Source organism: Mirounga leonina, unplaced genomic scaffold, assembly GCF_011800145.1.
Source record: "Mirounga leonina isolate KUSES-001 unplaced genomic scaffold, KU_Mleo_1.0 Mir_126, whole genome shotgun sequence".
Classification (NCBI taxonomy): Eukaryota; Metazoa; Chordata; class Mammalia; order Carnivora; family Phocidae; genus Mirounga; species Mirounga leonina.
This window is the reverse complement of record NW_023270314.1, coordinates 32,174,028-32,196,961: the sequence shown is the minus strand read 5'-3', so window position 1 is coordinate 32,196,961 and position 22,934 is coordinate 32,174,028. Positions and strand designations below refer to the sequence as shown.

The 22,934-nt window shown below is 37.5% G+C and overlaps 1 protein-coding gene across 1 annotated transcript in view; it reads right to left on the bottom strand.

Moving 5' to 3' along the window:
* The window catches only part of NELL2 (neural EGFL like 2), a 324,025-nt gene that overhangs the window by 19,199 nt on the left and 281,892 nt on the right, over nt 1–22,934 (bottom strand). The window contains exon 16 of the mRNA XM_035002828.1: nt 4,894–5,034. Coding sequence (XP_034858719.1) covers nt 4,894–5,034 — 141 coding nt within the window. The remainder of the gene's footprint in view (nt 1–4,893; nt 5,035–22,934) is intronic.

The following is a 22,934-nucleotide window of genomic DNA, read 5'->3' as shown; positions in this document are numbered from 1 at the left end:
TCCTTCAGAGCACATTGTCTTCTGAAAAAGTCGTAGGTTTTTCTGATAATCATTATAAATTCTATGGACGATAACAGTAGAATCATCTTTCCAGAGTTATATTTAAAAAAAAAAAAGATTTCCCGCTGTTTCTGTGTTTAAAGAATTTCCTTGAAAAGTCTATTTTGCATAAGCATCTCATACAATCCTTTAGTACCCCATCTTCATCTTTATCATGTGCTATTTTAATGCCTAGTTTAATTTTCCTTGTTACTTTCTGAACACTCATGAGTGCACTATGTTTTTTCATTCTGTCCTGATCACTACTTTATATGTTTAGTTCTAACATAGGACTATATCTACTATATATCTTACTATATATCTACTTCTAACAGAGGTTATGTTCCTAATGTACTTCTGATTAAATATTATGTGTGTATCTATGTATCTATCTATCTCAATTTTTATCCATCTCAATCTTTTTCAATGGACAAATCAATACATTATCTACAATGTGACAAGCACTGTCCTAGGCACTGGTGGTTGACAAGCACAAAAAATCTATGACTCTTCAAGCTTACATTCTATAGAAGATAATAAGCAAGTAAACACATAATATATGCAATCATTTCAGGAGAACTTATAATTTCTATGAAGAAAAGTAAAGCAAGGTAAATGAAGAGTGTCAGAGAAGGATGCTGTTTTAAGTTGGGAGTCTAGGAGAAGCCATTTTGGACGAAATCTGAATTATAGGAAAGAAAAATGCAAAGATCTGGGGAAAGACATTCCAAACAAAAAGAAGAGCATATGAGAATATGAGCATATACCAGTTTGGTATATTTGTGAAATGGCAAGAAAGCCAAGTACCCATATCATGTAGACCCTTGTAAGCCATTGTTGGGGTTTGGATTTTACTGTGAAGAGAGATGGAAAGGCTCCAGGCATTGGAACAAAATTGGAGCATGCTCTTACTACTTCTGATTTTAAGAAATCATTCTGAGGGCTATAGAAAAAAAGACTCTAAGGGAGTCAAAGGTGGAAGTAGGGAGACCAGTTTGGAGAAAGCGACACTAGTCCAGACAGAAGATAATGATGGCTTAGACCAACATGGTAACAATAGACATGGTGAGAAGTGGTAAGACTGGGAATATATTTTGAAATCAAAATTATGAGACTTGTTGATATATTGGCTATGAAGTACAAAGAAAAGAAAGAAACAATGACTCCAAAATGTTGGTCTGGGCCAGTATGTTTTGGGGCCTGTAGGAATTACAGAGTAGATCAAGAGTTGTATTTTAGTCATTAAGTCTGAGTTGTCTTTTGGAAATCCAAGTTAGATACCCAGTAGGCAACGAGATATATGCATCTACAACTAGGGAAGAGGTCTGAAATAGCAATATATAAATAGCATTTTAAACTATGGAACTGGTTGATTTAGTTTGAGAATGGATAGAGAAGATTGCCAACCGCCCTCTGGTGCTTGAACATGTAGTCCTCTGGAGAGGGAAAGGAGAGGCCTATAGGCTAAGAGAAAGACAGGAGAGAGTGTCGTCCCCAAAGCCAAGTGAAGAAAGTTGTTCTGAGAGGAAGAAAAGATCGACTAGCTCAAATGCTTGAGTTGTCAAGCAAAGTGACAGTAACCGAGTGGTGGATTTGGCAAGATGGAAATTGTTAGTAATCTTGAAAGGAAAGCATTCAATGGGGGCAGTGGGACTAAAGTGTTGTTGGAAGCAAGAGAATGGAGATAACAAATATAAAAGACTCTTTCAAAGAGTTCTGTTCTAAAAGGGAGCAGAAAAATGGGGGAAATGTTTGAACAATCAGGTGATACCAAGGGAAGTTACTTCTTTTTTTACTTTTTGCTTGTTTTTATTTATTTTTTTAAAGATTTTATTTATTTATTTGAGAGAGAGAATGAGATAGAGAGAGAGAGCATGAGAGGGGGGAGGGTCAGAGGGAGAAGCAGACTCCCTGCTGAGCAAGGAGCCCGATGCGGGACTCCATCCCAGGACTCCAGGATCATGACCTGAGCCGAAGGCAGTTGCTTAACCAACTGAGCCACCCAGGCACCCCTTTGCTTGTTTTTTTTTTTTTTTTTTTTTTTTAAGATGGGTGCTACTCCAGGCTATTTGTATGCTGATGAGAATGATACAGCAGAAAAAGAGTATCATATGGAAGAGAAAGTGGATAGTCCAAAGGCAAAGACCTCAAGCAGGTGAGAGGAGGTGCGTCGTAAGGTACTATGGAGGGTTTAATTTTTGATGGGAGAAATGAAACTTAATTCAGTGAAACAGGAGGGAAGGGAAAGCAGCAGTTACAGATATAAATCAGAGTAAAGCTAGTATAGCTCCTGGGGCAAAAGTGCTTCTGTTTTCTCGGCTAATTAAGCAGCAGGGCCATCAACAGAATGAAGAGAAAGGAAGTGGTACCTAAGATTTGAGGAGATTAGAGAAGGTATGAAATGGCTGTATTGGAGAGTTGCAGGGGAAAGTAACTAAGGGAAAAAAATTTGAATGCTGGGTAAAGCGGATGGCCCTTGCAGGAGGAAGTGTATAAGCTAGTCCCCAGTGAACCTCACCATTTACTCTTCATGCCCTTGAATGTGGGCTGGCTAGACCTACTGACTCACTTCTAACAAACAGAATGCAAGAAATGGATGAAATGGCACATCTGCGATTAAGTTGTAAAAGTTATTAAGTTATCCAAGCCAAGCACTGGCTCTGCTTGGATTTCTTACTCTCGGGGAAGCCAGCTCCCACGTCTTGAGGCAGTCCTGGGGAGTGGTTCCTGTGTTAAGGAAACCAGGCCTGCCAAGAGGCACATGAGCCATCTTGGAAGCAGAGTCTCCCCGAGCGTCGCACCCCACTCCCACCCCAGACAAGTCTGCAAGATGAAACCACATGCCTGACCAACAACTTGACTGCAACCTCATGAGAAACCGTGAACCCAGAGGCCTCCAGCTAAGCTGTGCACGGATTCCTCACCCACAGAAACTGTCAGATAATTTTTGTTGTTTTTAGCTGCTAAGTTTTGGGGGTAATTTGTTATGCATCAATAGATAACTAAGACAGCCCTCTTGAGATTTGCAGTCATAAACTTCAAAGACAGCGAGTACCACTGGAAATGTAAAGTGAGATAGTCGGCAGAGGTATGTGTTTTTTCTCTTCACATTCTTTTTTTTAAAGATTTTTATTTATTTATTTATTTTTTATTTATTTGAGACAGAGAGAATGAGAGAGAGAGAGCACATGAGAGGGGGGAGGGTCAGAGGGAGAAGCAGACTCCCTGCCGAGCAGGGAGCCCGATGCGGGACTCGATCCAGGGACTCCAGGATCATGACCTGAGCCGAAGGCAGTCGCTCAACCAACTGAGCCACCCAGGCGCCCTTCTCTTCACATTCTGATGCACAGAAAGGGTGTGCAAGGGTCCCGAGCAAAACGAAACACAGGTTCCCCCTGGGGAAGCGGAACGGATGGCGAAGGAGAGGGATGAAGTTAAGATGCATTTTCAGCTTTAATCTATGTATTTGTGTGTGACTTGAATTATTGATAATCAGCTTATATTCATTCTTTGTGTGTGTAACTTAAAGTAAAAGACAATCTTAACAAAAAGGTAGCACTTTTAAACAAACAAACAAAAAAAGTAGACTTCTTCCCCTTGAAAAAAGTAGTTTATCAGGGAAGTGCAAAATCACACTGATTTTGCCTCTTGATGAGCAATCCATGGTTCCCGGCATTCTCTACAGGGCCAGAAGGATTCACTCTGGGACATTCAGGAAGGCAAGGCAAAGCCCTCAGACCACAGTTAAGTGGTTATTTGCAAATGCCAGGTTTTAGCTCCTGGTAAGGCAACAGCATTTCCATTCCCATGCAAAAAAAATCCAGATGAACCCTCTGCTTAAGGCCCAAAGCTCTGCAGCTGCCAGCAAAGTGCAAAGTGCACTGGAAACATCCATCACCCAAGTCCGCTTCACTTTTCTCTGTGTGAAAACCCTTTGAGGTCCAAGAATAAAAGACAGCTTATCATTTAGGTGTCAAGTACTGTTAAGTTAGATTCTCCAAGGCTTTCACTGCTGTGTCATTTTAGTCCCATTATTCTCTCAGGTTGTTAATTTATGAAGGTGTAAATACAAATGGAGAAAATTATAACTTCTTGAGGTTTGCTCTGTGTTCCGTTCCTGTGCCAAACTTCTGATGGCAAATCCTTTCAGTCTGGGTGGTTTCCCTGGCAATTATTCATGAGGCTTTGTATAGCCTGCCTGCTTTCTAAAAACCATGCCCTTTAAAAGGGGCTACAGAGGGGCAGAGTTGTCAATTCACTGAAAATAATTCAAAATTAATGGTAAGTAATTAAATATGACCTGATTAAATTTTCCACTCCTATGAGATTGAAATCTCCTCCAAAGCCAACATTCTGTATCCAACATTCAACATTCACTAAACAGCTCTTACTTTGCCAGCCAAGTGATACATTAGGAAGAGCCCAGAGTAGCACATACTGTGAATATTATCCTTGGCCATATCATTATCATATTTCCTCTCCCTCTATTTTCCTTCTATCTTGCTTGCCTCATCTAGTTTTTCTAGTTCTTTTCGGGTCAGCTTTTTGCCTGCTGCCATTTAAAAATCTTATCTGATACTGTGGGTTTTTTCATTTTAAAAACACCCTTCAACAGTTGCAAATATCCAAAGGGAACTGGTTTAGTGTCACAAATTTTAAACATCTAAAGATCAATTAATTATCATAATTAGCAAAGTTTAGATTGTAACATGTTCCCAATCATCCTTGTATAAACACACAGCAAAAATCACCAATAACTTAAACATTAGATCAATGTCTACTACTTACACCTTACTGCATATTCTTCAAGTTCAAAAGGTGTTCTTAAACTCTAGTTCTTCTCTTTGTACTGACCTTCACAAGATTCTCCACTTGGTGAAAACATCCCATTGTCATGGTAGCCATCTCTGCACTCACAGTGGTACCATCCAGGCAGGTTAATGCAGTTAGCACGACTGTCACACTGAACAAAGCCATCAGAGCACTCGTCAATGTCTGTTTGGCAAAGAAAAAAACGGGATGTTATACAATTGCTGCTTTTCTCTGCCCAAAATGAAAAATATTCTGCTAGACAGCTACTAGATGTTTTAGTGCCAGCAAATCCTTAAAACTGAGGAAAGAGAAACTCAAGAATGTCTACTTGGTTGTTGAAAGCTATACAGAAAGAAGGTAGTGGTATTAGTAACAGGAGAGATAGCTGGATGGCTTCTCTGTTGCAGAAGTCATCCAAAATGGGTAAAATGAAGAGAAACAATCTGAGGGTCAATTAGTGCTGCTCACCATATATTTCTCGCTCTTCTTCTGGACACAAGCGAGGATTGCCATGTGAATGCATGAAGCCAATTAGGAAGTGGCATGTGTCACTTTAAGATGCAGCCTGTGATTCCATGTACCCTTCCCCATCACAACGACCAGCAGTCTCCAGGGGCTCTAAAGATCAGCCTGAGTCCCTGAGTGAGGGTGATGTGGGGCATATTCCTCCCCTAGTCGGGATGGACATGGAGTATGAGCAAGAAATCAAGCTTTTTGCTTTAAGCCATTGAGATGTTAGGATCTTTTACTACTATAAACATAACCTACCCACCCTGACTAAAATCTCATTCATCTCCAGTAGCAATAGCAACATGCTTTATACTTTCGAGAATACATACCATCGATGTCACTTTTTAATGGGTTTCACATATATTACCTCATTCAACCCTCAAAAAAAAAAAAAAAGTCTTGCCAGGTAGATAGGGTATTGAACATATGAAAGAAAAATGAGGCAAAAGGAAATTATGGGATTTAACCAAGGTCACCTGACTTTCAGGGGTGTGTTCCTTCCTACAAGCAGACACAGGCTGAAATCGGGAAAACTGTCTAAACAAAAAGAGCTAGGTATCTTCAGTCTCACATATTTCTTGCAATGGTTTATTACTACTCCCAAATAGTGTGAGCCCTTTATTCTCCTTTTTGGGTCAAATGGCATGCTGCCATTTAAAAATCTTATCTGATGCTATGGGTTTATTCATTCAGTCTGTTAATGATGAGAATATCCAGCACCAATCCAAGTCTCTTCCTTTGCTCATAGAGGAAAAAGTAATTCCTGGAGTTGCCTTACGGAGTGCCCCCCTTCTTCTGGATGCTCTGATTGACTCAGAACCTCATAAATGATAAGATGGTAGCACATCATCATAGCTGCCAAAAGTATCCACATGAACCCTACTTCCATCTTGACAGCCCTCTGCCATGACTGAAGATTCCACTCACCAACATCGGATAGCCCTTTCTTATATGCTTCCCACACCTCGTCTCAGTCCTTGCTGCAGTGACCAGGCATGACGGTGTCCCTCATGTTGAAGGGAAGGCCTGCTGCTTTTTAGAGTCTTCCCTCAGTTGAGGGAAGACAGTCCACTTCAGCTCCAAAGAATCTACTTGCTTCCTACTTCAGTCTCATTTAACTCCAAATTCTTGGAAGTATATATTCCTTTCATTTTCTTTTTTAAATTTCTCGTTTTCTCTATTCAGTTTTGAAAGAGACAACTTTTTTGAGTAAATCAATAAATAGTTTTTTTTTTTAAGAGAAATAAGTCATCACTCATTTACTTCCTGACAAACCCAGAGTCCCTTCACTAAAACAAGGTGCAAGCCATTCTCTTAGATTAGGTAATAGGCTTGGCCTATTACCTAAATTTACCTAAAAGGTAAATATATTATATACATATTATATATATATAATATCATTGCAAAATTTTAACATCATTTCTGAACTAAGAATGCTTTTGCCTCTGTAATTCCTCTTCTGAAGAGTTAGTTCCTACTGTCAGTAATTCCTATTGTCAAAATAATTGTTAGTGGTCAAATCAGCTAACCACTGACTTCTTGACAAATAGCTGATATGGATTGCTTCCATTTACGGAGGCCTCCTAGGCTTTATGAAACAGCCTATTTGTATTTCAGGTGCCTCCCTAACTCATGAATCTCCAATTATAAATGGGGCTAAAATGCTATGCTCATTTCAGCTTAATACAGTCTTTTCTTCTAGCCCAAATGATGCAGAAAATTGATTATGTCATTTCTTAAGTGGAGGGACAAAAAAAACAGGTTGGGGTTTCAGCTTTAGAAGTGAGTTTATTGGAAGAAAGTCCATGAGGGGGATGTTGTAGAGCATCTCGTTTTAGAAGAATCTGGTCATTGGTGTTGGTGATTTGTAAGTAACTATTAATGGAACAGATCCTTCTCCACTGAAACAACTTTCGCATGTATATTTAGCCTTTAACTTAGTCCTTTTTTATTGCCTGAACACAGTTGCGGGGTTAGCTTGGATCTCATGACATCGATATATATTTCAATTTTTACTTCTCCCTTACTTTCTCTCCTCACTCTTCCCAATCACTAGACCCGCTCCTTACTGCCTTGTGCCCACTTCTCTCTTGTACATTGCAGCACCCTTCCCTGAGCTACAAACATGCTCATTAAAGTTTAATAAGAATGCTGTGCGTTATATTACTTCGTGCTCTAAAGACTGGGGATACAAACATATGCTGCACAAAATGTATTTTCCTTTTTTTAAAAAATGTACTTTCATTTCCTGTTTGTGTTATTATTTATTACTACTAAGTAGTATTTTAGAGGATGAATATGCAAATATATGCACTATTCATTAATTTGCCATTCAGTTTTTATTGAATGCCTATTATGTGCCAAGTACTAAGTACTGGGGAAACAAGGAAGCACAAAGCAGAAATAACTTCTGCCCTCACTGAGATTAATAGACATCTAAATTGTGCTTTAAGAGAATTAAACTTATAAAAATCTGAATTTACAATCATATGGGACAGTGATTCCCAACAAGTCATATGTCTGGCACCAGTGGCATGTTATTTAGGTGATAATACAGGATTTTAATGGCTACGTATTTATATTTCTGACATTTTTCCATTTATAGCAAGTGATACTAATAGTACTGTGGTGACATTATATTTAAATTTAAAAAGTGAGAGATATTACAGAAACAATATTAAGTAAATATTGGTATAAACATTATACAAATATAACAAAAATGATGAAGCTGGTATATAAATGGCTAAAGTTTTGAAAACACCAAAATACAGTATGGAGCGATTATTCACATTTCAGAAAGATTTGCTGAGTAATTCTTCATGTAGTGAAATACCTTAATTCCTTTAAAATATGACTCAATTTAGGGGCGCCTGGGTGGTTCAGTTGGTTAAGCAACTGCCTTCGGTTCAGGTCGTGATCCTGGAGTCCCGGGATCGAGTCCCGCATCGGGCTCCCTGCTCAGCGAGGAGCCTGCTTCTCCCTCTGACCCTCCCCCCTCTCATGTGCTCTCTCTCTCTCTCATTCTCTCTCTCAAATAAATAAATAAAATCTTTAAAAAATAAAAAATAAAAAAATAAAATATGACTCAATTTATAAAATACTTAGGATGTCTATGCCATGCTTCAAATTATATACTTGCTGTTATTTAGGATAGTGAAGAAAAACTAGCCAGATAATATGTAGTACTTCATTTTACTCTTTCATGTTCCTGCTAATATTGATTTGTGTATGCAAACTTTTCTGCTTTGGTGAAAGTCAGCAGAAAATGAGTGTGCTTGAATCACTGAAGTATGCACTTCCCACCAGAAGGCATGTTTGTTTGGTTCATGCTTCTAATTAAAGCCAAAGCTAAAACAAACAGCTTCATCTGTAAGCTATTTGATGGTATGTATGTTCTTAGTTATTCAGTAAATATTTAGTAAGTGAAGAATGGAGATGTGATCCACAATTTAAGAAGTAAGTATATTTTGGGGCGCCTGGGTGGCTCAGTCGGTTAAGCAGCTGCCTTCAGCTTGGGTCATGATCCCAGGGTCCTGGGATCGAGCCCCGCATTGGGCTCCCTGCTCCACGGGGAGTCTGCTTCTCCCTCTGCCTGCCACTTCCCCTGCTTGTGCTCTTTCTCTGTCAAATAAATAAATAAAATCTTAAAAAAAAGTAAGTATATTTTATCTATACACAAATTTGAATATTACTATGAGTTTTACATATAAATGACACACATATTGTGCTGCGCATTTTCAAATACGCATATATTGTGATTCATATAGAAAACAGTAAAGACAAAATTTCAAAGAATTAATTTCTTGGGTATTTTCTTTTGGTCAGCTAAAACCCAAACTTCGCATTATCTAATTGAGTTAGATACACAGGGAACAGCAGACCTAGGAGAGAAAAATGTTATTATTTCATTCCAAATGAGAACTACCAGGTTTGAACAAATTACCTTCCAAACTCAATAAAAATATTCAAAAAGATTAGTACAGAATGTATAAGCTCATATGATTTAGTCTTGATTATAAGGATCTTAATTCTGTACTCTGTAGGTACATTATATAGAAAACTAAAAATACATTTTATGAAAACCCATGATTTCATTACATATTCTGTCTTAGAAAGGAACTAGTTCCCAGTTCCCTAGGGACAATTAAAACTTCCTCAGTAGCAACATTTAGAACAGTCAGCTAGTGATGATATTAAAATGCTGTCCCAGAGCACAGAGAATCCAAACTCCAAATAATATTTAGCCATCCAACAGCAGTCATGAACAGTAGTCATACTCCAGGGACCAAAATCGACTTAGATAATAAAAGTGGAAGGCACTGTTGAGGATAGATTTTCTAGAAAGCACATATGTTTTGAGGTGATCATTAAAAACAAACCAACGAGCAGAAAAACAAGAAAGAAAAAGATATGAATAAAAAAAAAGCTCACACTAGTCAGTGACTTGTTTTCTTTGTCTCCCTCAGGTATGACAACACAAGAATGGATGCCTTCTAGAATGTCACACGGACCACTGCTTTCAACTGAAAATGGCTGTTGCCATCAGCATTTAAAGGGTCACTTCAGAGAATGATAAATTATTTCCTTGTAAAATTAAATATAGTTACAGAATGAGACATCTGAGTTATAAGCAACTTTTTTCTCATACACAGTAAAAGTTATTTCTATCATAACATAACTAAGAATAAAAATGTGCAAATGTCTAGAATCACCCATGCCTAAAACAGACCCTGCTCATTAGTTTAACCTGCTCTCTTTTAAGCTAAGAGGAAACTGATTAGTTGCTACTCTATACAGAAGAAAATTCAGTTCTTCTTTAAAATGAGCACATTATTTTTAATGGCAAAGTCAAATAATGAGAGTTCTGTCTTTCATCCTCTTTATCATTAATAAAAACCTGACATCATTTCTCATAAAAAATAGTACTTGGACTATTTATATCACTGTCCTGTGCACTGGCAGTTAAATTATATTGATAAACAGCAGGCAATTAAACATCCTGAAAACAATTAATCAACTCTTGATTACCCACATGTGGATTATTTGTTTTCTAGATTATCTGCAGCATTTCTTTTTAATCACAAGGTCATTTCCCTCTGTCTCTTGTTGAGCTTCTGGGGAGTCTGCTTTTAACATTTAGATGTGAGTGTTCAAGGAATGCAAACTCATTTAAGCATTATGTTGTTTTTAATAACTACACCAGATCAGGATATAAAATATTGTCCAAGCTTTCATAAGACTGATTTTTTTCATATTCATTTTTTTGAAAATAAAACAGGACAACATATGTAAATAAACTTGGAAAACCATAAAATCCTCTTCACAAGTTGGGTAATAACATTACAGATTTAGTGAAAATTATTTTCATTATGTTATAGCTCATGATCAGGAAGTTAATGACTGCTCTCAAAAAAGCATTAATACAAATACAAAACACTTAACTATATCATATCATTTAGTCCTCACTACAGCCATGTGAGATATTCTTACTCCTATGTCACAAAGAAGCCATGAGAACAAATACATTGCCCAAGCTCACACAACAGACCTGAACCCTCTCAACTGCCACGTCCAGTGCTCTCTTTCCCACATTAGGCTGCTTCCCAAGACCAACACTTGCAGAAATAGCTTCCGCTTTGAGATATCGCAGTGTATATCTTAATGTGAGTGAATTCCAGCTCTTTGGCTTGTAGATATGTAACTTTGAATATTTTGCCAAATCTCTCTGAGTTTTCTGGTTTTGAACGAGAAATAATTCTGTTACTAGTTTGCTGTTTCCTACCATTAACTATACAAGGCCTCATGGGAGTGGTACCTGGCTTATACAGGCTATTAATATGTATAAATTCCACCTGCACCTCTGAAATAAGCCTTAATAGTTTATAAAGCATGCTCACTTATGTCATTTGATTACTTGGAAAGGAGCAGAGGAAAATACAGTTTTACAAGTAGAGTTTGGATCAGAGAACGTCTTTTCTTCTGTGGACAATCACTGAAGAGTATCGGTAGAGTGATGTGATTGATCTAAGCCATACTTTGGGAGGAACAGGGTAGCACTTCTATGTTGGACAGATGGGACTGGGCAAAACTAGGGGCAGTCTCATATCCCTATGAGGATGTATATTATGATCTAGGAGAAAAGGTAATAAAGACTTGAGGGGAAAAAACAGTGGAAATAGGGATAAGGAAGCATATTTTTCTCAAATGCTTATCTTCAGTCAGTGTACAAAGCCCTCTCATGTTCCCTGTGTTGGTGTAAGACTGGCTAAGTTCACACTACATATGTCCGGGGACATACCATACAGAGAAAGAAGATCAAGACAACCTGATTTTTCTTGTGGTTCCTGGGGTCTTAGTGTTTCTTTTTTTTCCTTCAGTCTTTGCCTATGCTGCCCCTACTGCTTAGAATGCTCCTCTCTCTTTCTCATTGCCTTATCCAGTTAGTTAACGATTTTTCACCTGTTTCTGTCTCATATTAAAATTAATTTCCTTTGGGAAAACCTTCCTTGACTCCAAAGGCTATCTAGTGCTCATTGCTTTTTGTACTTTCTCCTATGTGTTCCTTGTTTTGCCTTAATAGCAACTACCATAAGGTTTCTTTAGGGGTGGGGTGTGGTGCCTAAATTTGCGAATATTACTCTGACTTAATTAGAATAACTTCAGTTCTGGAGAAAGCCCTCTCTTTTCCCCCTGCTTTTCAAAAGTATCTTGATTCTTTGAGCTTATCATCTATCACTTTGTGAATTTCTCACCACAAAACAAGCAAAAAACAAAACAAAAAATGGGGGAGGGGAAAGTCTGAATTATTCTATGGATTGATGTGACATCTTTCCATTATTGAATCTTTTAATCCAGATGCATGATATATTTCCTCTTTATCTAATAATTTTTATAGTCTGTAGTTTTCTGAAAGGATGTCTTATGCATATTTCCCAGGATTTATTCTTAAATATATGTTTTTACCTTCCTTTCTAAAAAAACAATTTTATTTTTTCCAGTTTTATGGAGATATAATGGATGAATAAAACTGTAAGATATTTAAAGTGTATAACGTGATGATTATATAAACAAAGGCAAAAGGAAAAACACCACCAGCAGAAAAGAAAATTCAGTAAGTTTTTGTCTTTCCTTGGAAAATAGAATATAGGTGAAGTGGTATAGTCAGAGCAAAGGAAGACACAGCCTAGAATATATATGTAGTAATGGGGTGCTACAGGTGATAAGGGTAGTAATTTTCCCTGAAGAATTCCAAAGAGACGTGAAATACCACGTTAAGCTAATGTGAGACATGGAGTTGAAAGTAGCTGGTTTAATTAAAAGCCTACTGATGAATAATCAACCCATCCACCTCCTCCCACTTGAGCAGACTGCTGAGAAAAAGCAATCACCCTTAAAGCCAGAATGGATGGTTCTTCTGTAAAGAAAATAGATAAAATATCTGGAAGAAACTGGGCAGCTAATATAAGAGTTATCATCCTTTGGAACAAAGTCCCTTCACTTCAGCAATTAGAGATCTCAAATTATAAAAACAAAACAGAACAAAATTGGTTCTCTTTTAGCGCACCTATTTTAAGTCTGCCAGTCAACAAACTTAAACTTCATATCAAAGCTCATAATCAGTTTTTCTATTTTTTCACTCTTAAACATTCATGTGAATTCAAGGGACAATAAATACTTAAGAAAAGCATATAACATTTACTTGGTTATTAGAAAAATCAAGATATACCATCAGAAAAATTGACCCTGAAGGAAACAGAAATAATTTATAGGACAGAACTTAAAACATTTCTTATTAATATCTTCAAGTAGATTTGAGAGAATATTTCATCCATAAGAAGAGAACACTGTACTATAAAAAAAGGAATATTCAGAGAATAAGGAAGAGTTCTTGGAAATTAAAAATACGATAGCTGAAAAAATTTAAAATGTAATATAAGGCTTGGAAGATCAAGTAGAAGTAGTCTCTTGAAAAGTATAACATATAGAAGATAGATGAAAAATATGATAGAAAAAAAGCAAAGAGCTCTAACCTAAAAGGTCCAGCTTCTGATTAAAGACAAAATTCATACCAAGAAAGCAGAAAAGTCAATGGGAGAAAAATATGTTTAGAAACAATAACAACTCTTCACTATAGAGTCCTCAGATTAAAAGGCCCCAAACCAAGGTCTCCAATTAATGAATAGTGACCTGGTAGTCAATACTTATTGATGGCTTACTATGTAGCAGACACTGTTCCTTGCAATTTACCTATATATTTCACTTAGTGCTGACAGCTGTCCCATGAAGTAGGAAATATTATGTTCCCCATTTTAAAGAGGAATAAATGTAGGCAAGTAATTTTTAAGAGAATTTAAGTAATTTTCTCCAAGACTACTGAAAAACAAAACTGGAATTTGAACCAGACACCCTAGATACAGAGATCAAACCCTTACTCCATATACAACACTGCCTCACAAATGAACAAGACAAAGACTCACATCTAAATACACACTGTAAAATTTCACAATCAGTATAAAATACAAATCTTAATATTTTCCAGAGGGAAATAATAGGTTACATATAAAGGGATGAGAAGTAGTCTAGCATCATTTTACTCACGTGTAACACTGCATGCTATAACAGAGTGAAATAATTATTTTGACCCTAGAAGTCTATACTTAGCATAATTGTCAAATATCTATGAAAGCAGAATAAAGATATTTTAGGATATACAATTCCTTAGAAAATTTACGTCCATGTAGTATTTTTTAAAAAAATATTTTATAAAGGTTTAAATCAAGGCAGAGAAACACCTACTAGTAGTTTATCCCCCTCTCCTTGAAATACTTTCCTCATTTTGCAAGGACATACCACTTTTAGTTCTCTTTTTACCTCACTGGCCTCTATATCTTGGGCTTCTTTGCAGATCTTATCTTCTCAATCTCCAAAAGTGTGAGTTCCCCAGGGATCTAGTCTCTGATCTTTTCTTTTCTCTCTACTAGCTTCACAGTGGTTTTATCTAGTACCAGGGCTTTAAATACCCAACCACCATCAATACACTAAAAACTATCTGTAGTGGGTTGAATAATGGTCCCCCAAAATTCATGTTCACTTGGAACTCAGAATGTGACCTTATTTGGAAATAGAGTCTCTGCAAATATAATTAGGTAAGGATCCTGATGTAAAATCATCTTGGATTTAGGGTGGGCCCTGTATCCAATGATTGGTGTCCTTTTCAGAAGAGAAGACACAGAAAAACACACATACAAAAAATCAATGTGAAGATGGAGGCAGAAATTGCAGTTATATAGTCACAAGCTAAAAAAATCTCTGGAGCTACCAGAAGCTGGAAGAGGCAAGAAAGAGTCTTACAGTCTTCAGAAGGATCATGGCCCTGATAACACCTTGATTTTGGACTTGGAGCCTCCAGAACTACAAGGTAACAAATTCCTGTTATTTTAAGCCACCTGGTTTGTGGTACTCTTGTATAGCAGCCCTAGGAAAATAATACACTACCTCATGCACACTTTCTCCCAGATCATTCTCTTCTCTCCCAAACCCATTTGTTTTCTCACCCAGTTATTCAATTTCTCACTCAATGTTTCCACTTGGATACCAAACTGCTCCTTCTGAAGTCTTCCCCACCACATCAAATGGCAACACCATCCCATTACTCAGGCAAAAAACTTTGGATTTATTCTTAATTTCTCTCTTTCTCTTACTCCTCTTACCAAAGCTATCCAAAAATCCTACAGGCAATGTCTTCAAAATATATCCAGAATCTAATCACCACTTCTAGCCACCTTCATGCTTGCCATTCCAGTCTATGTCACCATCATTTCTCACTTGAATTAATATAACAGCCTAATGAATATCCCTGATTCTATTTTTCCCTCCTACAGTCCATTCTGAATTCATAGCATCCAGATGATCCTATTAAAATATATGTCAGATTGTGTCATACCTCTGCTCTGATCCTATCTCCCATTCAGGGAGGATTTTAGAAGGGAAGTATATTAGGAAAAAAACATAGGGAATATACGCTGTTACAAACCATTTTTCATTTCTAAGACTGGGGGCTACATTTCCCAGAGCCCTTTCTCTGTATGGTTCTGTGTTTAACAAGGAGAGAAACTCCTGAGATTTGCCAGAGAGAAGTGAGGAAGAAGCCATTATTTGGGGGGAGTCATGGCAATCAGTGTCAGTGGTTCCTCTGAGCTCTGGCTTCTTCACCAGTTCTAGTGTGTCATTCTGAAGTAATAAGTGAGTGTTTCTCAAATCCTCAGGCTGCAGCTTTGTAGATCTTCACTCCCCAAGACCCTCTCACACCTGTGTAAATCTTAATTCCTAGATAAAACTCCCTATTCCCATAATACTTGTAGTTGCTCCCTCTTCCCGATTGAATGCAGACTGATGCAGAAGTCTATATGCCAGAAGATATGGTGGAGAGTTTATTTTAAATAATGAATTTATGATAAAAGTATAAAAGAAAAATTACTGTCAATCAGAAACTTCAGGAAAAAACAAAACAAAATGCTTTAAAGATAAGAATTACTCTACATACGCTACTTGTCTCTCTAGTAAATAATATTTGCATGGTCACAATAATGTAAACACTAAGGATTTTCAAATTTTAGACCTAATCAATTAGTGAGAGCATGCGATACTTCATTGTGGTTGCTGAATAGAACTTATCAGTCTTGATAATGTGAAAAAGACAGGAGGTGGGAGAAAGGAGAAGACAGAGGCTGGGAGATGGAGGTAAAGAGTAGAAGCAATATCTTTATTTTCCATAATGGAGAATCAAGAAATGCTATCTAGAGCAGATAAAACAAAAAATGAAGGTGAAAATATATATTGCTGAAGGCAGAAAAGGTAACCTGCATGAGAATGAGGGGCAGATGGAAGAGTGGTGGTATAGGGAGGCGAATCCTCATCTTTCATAGCAAGAAGGTTATTGATAATTTCTAAAATTGACTAATTAAAGCATGCTATGAACATACTAGAAGAATTAGAAGTGGTCCCTCCTAGCATCTTGGGTCAACTGGACTTTCATAAGAGAATTACACTTGCCTTAAGTCATCCTGTGTAGGCCATAAATTAACTGCTCTCCTATATCTCTGGTATGGTACCAGTCACGTACCATCTTTGGGAAATAGAAGAAAATAGTCTTTGAGTCATTTTATGGTCCTGCAGTTCAGAGAAGGAACTTCTTTTAAGAAAGGCTTCTAGAAAGTAAGTCAGGGAGCTACTGCTTTTCATTCTAAGTTCTATGTCGTTTGAGATTTTGAACCACGTGTCTATTTTCTTTCATATACATAAAAAAATACACAATCAGAATATTCAGAAGCTTCATTGTAGAAATGTTGAGTATAATAGAATAGCAATTCTGCTAGTAGTGATGTTTAGATGGAGAGAAAAATGAGACAGGAGCTCTGGAAAAAGGTACCAGGGCTGGAGACACAATGGGAGCATAATCAGAACTGATTGCACAAGATGCTACAAAAATCAGAACTGGCTGGATGATACTACTAAAGTTGAAGTTAGAGAGAGACAAGAAAGAACCAAGGGCAGTCCTTGGGGGAAAATGAGGGAGGTAGAAAAGAAAGAGGGACTATAGGAGGAATTCCTAGCAGTGAGGTGGGAAGATCACAAGTCTGATAGAAACCAAGGGAAAGGGTGTCAGGGGAGAAGAAAGGACTGCCAACAATGCTAAGGAGCACTGCCAATGGCTTCTTGATATATATTTAAGAATAAATACTTCTGGTTTAACATAGCATTGAAACTCCCTCTGATGTATGAGCAACAAGTTGAACAAAGCATTTAACAAAAAGAAACTCTGAAAACTCCTTTATTAAAGCTTAAACATCTTTGCAGCTTCTATCCCTTTTACAAGGCAGCTAATGTATATGATGTGAGACTTGAAATACTTTAACATACTCATTCATTCAATAAGTACATATCAAATGTCTATCATATAAAACACAGATGTTAGATATTACGGGGATATACTCAAGAGATCATAGCCTAATTAAAAAGATATAGCATTAGCATAAACAACTCAGATACAAAGTAGATATCATGAGGCCTAAAGGAATAATACAGATGAAGAAATATGTGAATTCAGGAAAGAGATATTACTTCACCCTGAAACTCTGATCAGTGAAGAGTAGGCCACCGGAGTAAAACATGGCTGAGCAGAAACTTCCTTATTTATTCCTGCAAATAGTAGCAAATTACTTAAAACATTTATTCATTTCTGTATTCATCGCTGTAATCAAGTACCTACTTTTAAAATAGGAATGCTTTTTTCATATATTAGATGACATTATAGTTAGGCTCCCATGATAACATGAGTGTGAATCATCTGCTAGTTCTACAATAATAAGTAGACTGCTCTTAATCAGGGTAAAAAACAGGAAAGTCTTAATTCCTATGCTTCCCTGAGCTACTTTCTAAGAGCAAGGATTAGACTGCCTACTTGATCTACCTCAAGATTATTTCCAGAAGGAGAAGAAAGAAGCTGATTTTTCTCAAAGAATCCAGTAGGAATAAGAGGGCTAGAGAGTCTTTGTGTAATAATTTACTGCATGTGTTCTAATTGTTAATACAGTGCTAAGAAAGGCTTTCTGCATTTTGATGAGCTCACTTACTGGCTTTTCAGGAAAATGAGCTTTGACTGGCATGGCAGGAATAGTAAGATGACAGTCAAAATAGGTATCCTGTATTTATTTGCAAACTAGCAAACTTATATCACAAGAAATCCTGCTTTGAGCCAAATGAGGTCACTGATGCCAATAATCAAAGAAATGGAACACTACAGTTTTCCATATATCTGAATAAGAAGTCCTCAGATACAGCTCTGAGTGGGTCCTAACCATGAAATGTGCCGAAGGATGGCTTCTATTGGCTTTGAGCAAGTGTCAGGTCTCTGACAGGCTATCTACTGGCAGACCATTTTCTTATAACCACTGCTTCCATCTCTGCTGAACCTCCCACTGCCTTGACACAGGTTTCTCAGCCGGTGACAAAACATCACATCTCTCCCACATGGATAATTGAAGGGAAAAAAAAATACCAAAAAGAAAGTGATTGAGCAAACCAATAACTGCTTCCAGTTACAACGAAATGGAACAGACTATGGGTTCCTTAAAGATAGGTTTATTCTCTTATGGTGCTCTAAAACCTCGGCCACGCAGACTGATGGCAACTTTTGGTCCTGTCAATATGAGGCCACTTAATCAAACCTGTTCCTGACTACTTATATTTTTTGTTCACTTTAACAACTTATTTCTCTAGGATCATTCTGATCAGTTACACAATCCAATGTTATCATGAAGGCAACACCAAATGCTAGATCAAAGAGTTTCTGGTCCTGAGTGTCTGATCTTATGGACTCAGACTAATTCTGTACTTGGGTACTGTATTTTATAAAGAAAAAAACCCTTTAGTTCACATTTTTATGATTATCTTAGGGAGTAGGAGAGGAAATGTAGCTGACAGCTGTTTGGCTACTAAGTGCCAAGGATTTTTATCTATCTTTTGTATCCAGTTTCCATCACATCACTACTTACACACACCCCCACACACATACACACACAGATTCCAAAAATTTATCTAATGATAAGAGAACTGATATGAATAAACCCCAAAGAAACACAATCTCTATATGAACACAGCTGCCACGAGCTACTTGCCGTTTTCCACGGCACACATGTTGCCCAGGAATCCATCCCCCTGCTGCTCAGAGGCAGGCTCCAATGTTGTAAAGAGTCAGGGTAAGAAGTCTGTCCTTCTGGTAGCTTCAGTGCATTCATCAGCAACACGAAGCATTTGGAAGTCTAGCTTTATCTGTACTATTTCGGTATTGTGCTGTTAGAGCAAAGAAAATGATCTAAATGTACAGTGAAGAGGGAGTGAGTCAATAAATTATGGCACATGCATAAAATGGAATGCTATACAGCTTATTAAGCATTTTTGAAAATCAGGAATGACATGAGAAAACACTTATGATAAATGTCACGTACAAAAGGCAGGATCAAGGTGAAGAATAAAATATTATTGCAGTATGTAAACATGGATTTCATTCATGAATATGATAGCAGTTATCTCCAGTTGGTAATATGACAAGTTATTTTTATTTTGTATATTTCTTCATTTTATGAATCTTCTGAAATTAAACTCCATTGTTTTTATGATTTATAAATAGTTACTCAATAGATACAGAGTTTATAGATAAAAGCAGAATGGATTAGAAGAATAGCTCATATGCATCCTTCATGTTATTTAATGTTTCAAGAAGATGACCAAGGCCATCCAGTCTCATCTTCTGCAGATGGTGTGCTCTGAGACTCGTACTGACCTTCCACCTTCCTTGCACAGGAACTGGACTCTCTTGCCTTCATTCTTTTGCCTACAAAGCTCCTTCTTTCTGGAATACATATCCCCTTACTTTGACTCATCAAAACAATATTTGCAAGGCTCTTCCCAAGTCCTACTTATCTAGGATGCCCTTCCAATTGTCTGGGTTCTAGTCATCCCGCTGCACTTGCTGTTGAAACTTCCACAGTCAGCTGAGTGTCTGTTAGTCTCCCCCCTACCTCCTGCACAGCTTTGTTGAGATATAATTGACATATAACTTTGTATATGTTTAAGATAACCACTTATTGATTTGATACACTTATATATTGCAAAATGATTACCACCATAGCATTAGCTAACAGCTCCATCACCTCATATAACTACCATTTCTTTTTTTGTGGTGAGAGCATTTAAGATTTACGTTCTTAGCAACTTTCAAATATATAATATAGTATTGTTATAACTACAGTCATAATGCTGCACATAGATCCCCAGAACTTATTCATCTTATAACTGGAAGTGTGTGCCTTTTGACCAACATCTTCCTATTTCCCCCACCCTTAGCCGCTGGTAACCACCATTCTACTCCCTGTTTCTACGAGTTCAGCTTTTTGAGATTGCACATCTAAGTGAGATCAAACACTATTTGTCTTTCTCTGTCTGACTTATTTCACTTAGCACTGTGTCCTCAAGGTCCATCCATGTTGTTGCAAATGGCAGGGTTTCCTTCTTTCTATGGACAAATAACATTCCACTGTATGTATATACCACAATTTCTTTATCGATTTTTCCACTGAGGGACACTTAGGTTGTTTCCAAATATGAGCCCTCGGAGGGCCTGAATATTACATTATTCATCTTTGAATCCCTCTGTTTGTAGGTCACAGTCTGGTGTACAGTAGGCCTCAGAAAATATCTGTTGACCTCTGATGAATTCATCCTCAACAGACAGGACTGAGTCATGAGTGGGAAGCATCTGAATTCAGATATGAGTGTTTCAAAACAATGGAAAGAGCATTAATGAAATAAACTTATTTAAGCCATTGTTCTTCTTCAAAGGAAATGGTTCTGTAGTGGGCTTAGGAACATAACTTAAGTGTTGGTCTTTTAAAGTTAGGCCCACAGTGACCAGCACAAAGCAAGAAGGATCTTTGGACTTAGAGAACATCAGAGGGGCAGACCTAAAAGATTAAGCTACACATTTTTTTTTTTTTTTGGCTATTTAAGGAATATGGCATATACTGATAGCTGTCATTTTATTAACCGATTAACCAGTATTTTCTTTCAGAGTTACGCTAACAATAACTGCTTCAATTAAATTTGGGACTTTGAAGCTAAATTGTAAATATTAAATTTGTCCCACTTTTTAACTAGAACTATTTCAAATATAATCCATAAAAATAGCTGAAACACACAACTATAAAATTAAACACTCTACACATCTAATTTCCTATAGCAAATGATTAAAAAACAGAAAAACCTTTGTTAAATCACCTTTATTTATGCCTTAGTGGCATGTTCTCCCTAAACTATGCAGACAGCCTCTGTAATTCTTTACCCTCTAATATCTCCTGTGCCTACAGAACAAAAGAAATTCCTCAACGAGGACAGTGAAATTTATTAGATAGGCAGGGAAAATTAATTGATGAATTCTATCTCATTTGCTGTAAATTTCTCTACCCACATATTTAATTTCTTGTTATTTTGAAAAAAAGTAATAGAACCCACTAATAAGATAAATTCTTAGAAAGAATAAAAATAGTTATAAAATGTTATTTGTGTCAGAGATTGCCAACAGTTCATAGAAACCTATTTCCTCTTCTTGCTTGGCACACACCTAGAATACCTGAGTTTCAGCCAGGGACATGTGAGCAGCCAACGCTTTAGGAAGCAGGACTGCTGGGCTCACCTTCTTTCTTCCCCTTCTGCTGGATGGATGCAGTTAACAAGGTCCCACAGAGTGGAGAAAGGGGGGTAGGGGAGGCAAAAGAGAGAAGGAATTTGATTCCCTAAACTTCCTGCCAATCAGAAACACTTACTTTGACAGTTACGGGAAAAATAAACTACTGTGATTAGGCCATAATGCACTTTGGCTCAATTTGTTATTGCTGTTAATATTCCCCTAATTCAATACTGTACCCCATATAAGCTACCTGAAATCTAGATCTTTCAAATTCACAGGCATGGGAAATCTATGTATCACTTGCCCTGCTTTCTTATTTCTTCTCCCCTGAATATGGATGTTATTTTTTCTAGAAGCATATGTAAAATACATAAGACATGTATGTCCACATTTATATTAATTAATTTATTCATTCATTATATCAGTTTGACTGAGAACCTGTTTTTTTTTTTTAAAGATTTTATTTATTTATTTGAGAGAGAGAATGAGAGAGAGAGAGAGAGAGCACATGAGAGGGGAGAGGGTCAGAGGGAGAAGCAGACCCCCTGCTGAGCAGGGAGCCCGATGCGGGACTCGATCCCAGGATTCCAGGATCATGACCTGAGCCGAAGGCAGTCGCTTAACCAACTGAGCCACCCAGGCGCCCCTGAGAACCTGTTTTTTAGTAGACCCTGGAGATCATATGAATAGAGAGAATATGGGACCTGACTTTGAACAGCTCATAATGTAGCAAGCAAGAAAGACTGGTGTAGCAGGATTACAACCTGATGTATTTTTTCAAAAGATTTTATTTATTCATTTGAGAGAGAGAGAGAGAGTACAAGCAGGGGGAGAGATAGGTAGAGGGAGAAGCAGACTCCCCATTGAACAGGGAGCCCGACACAGGGCTCGATCCGAGGCCCTGGAGATCACAACCTGAGTGGAAAGCAGACGCTTAACCATCTGAGCCACCCAGGCACCCCTAACCAGATGTATTAGTATATGTGCTCCCTGGTTCCTTTCCTTTCCATTTTCTCTATGAATGGCCTCCTCCTCTCCTAAGGGTCTTCTCTGCCCCCTCACCAATTCCCATCCCTAGCTCACACAGAGAAAATTGAGCTACTCACTTTGTAAATAGCAGCAAAGTCTGAAAAATTCAAAAAGGTAATCCCAGATGGATTGGGTGTTTGGAAAAACAGGAAAGGGTGTGATGAGGAGATGATGCTAGGTGTGGGGAAAGAGCCAGAAGACTATCTGAAGGTAACAAAGATAGGACCTGATGCCCAACGTGAAATGGAGAAGCCCACAATGACTGTGTTAAAGTCACCAGATAAAAAAGAAGCAAATGAAA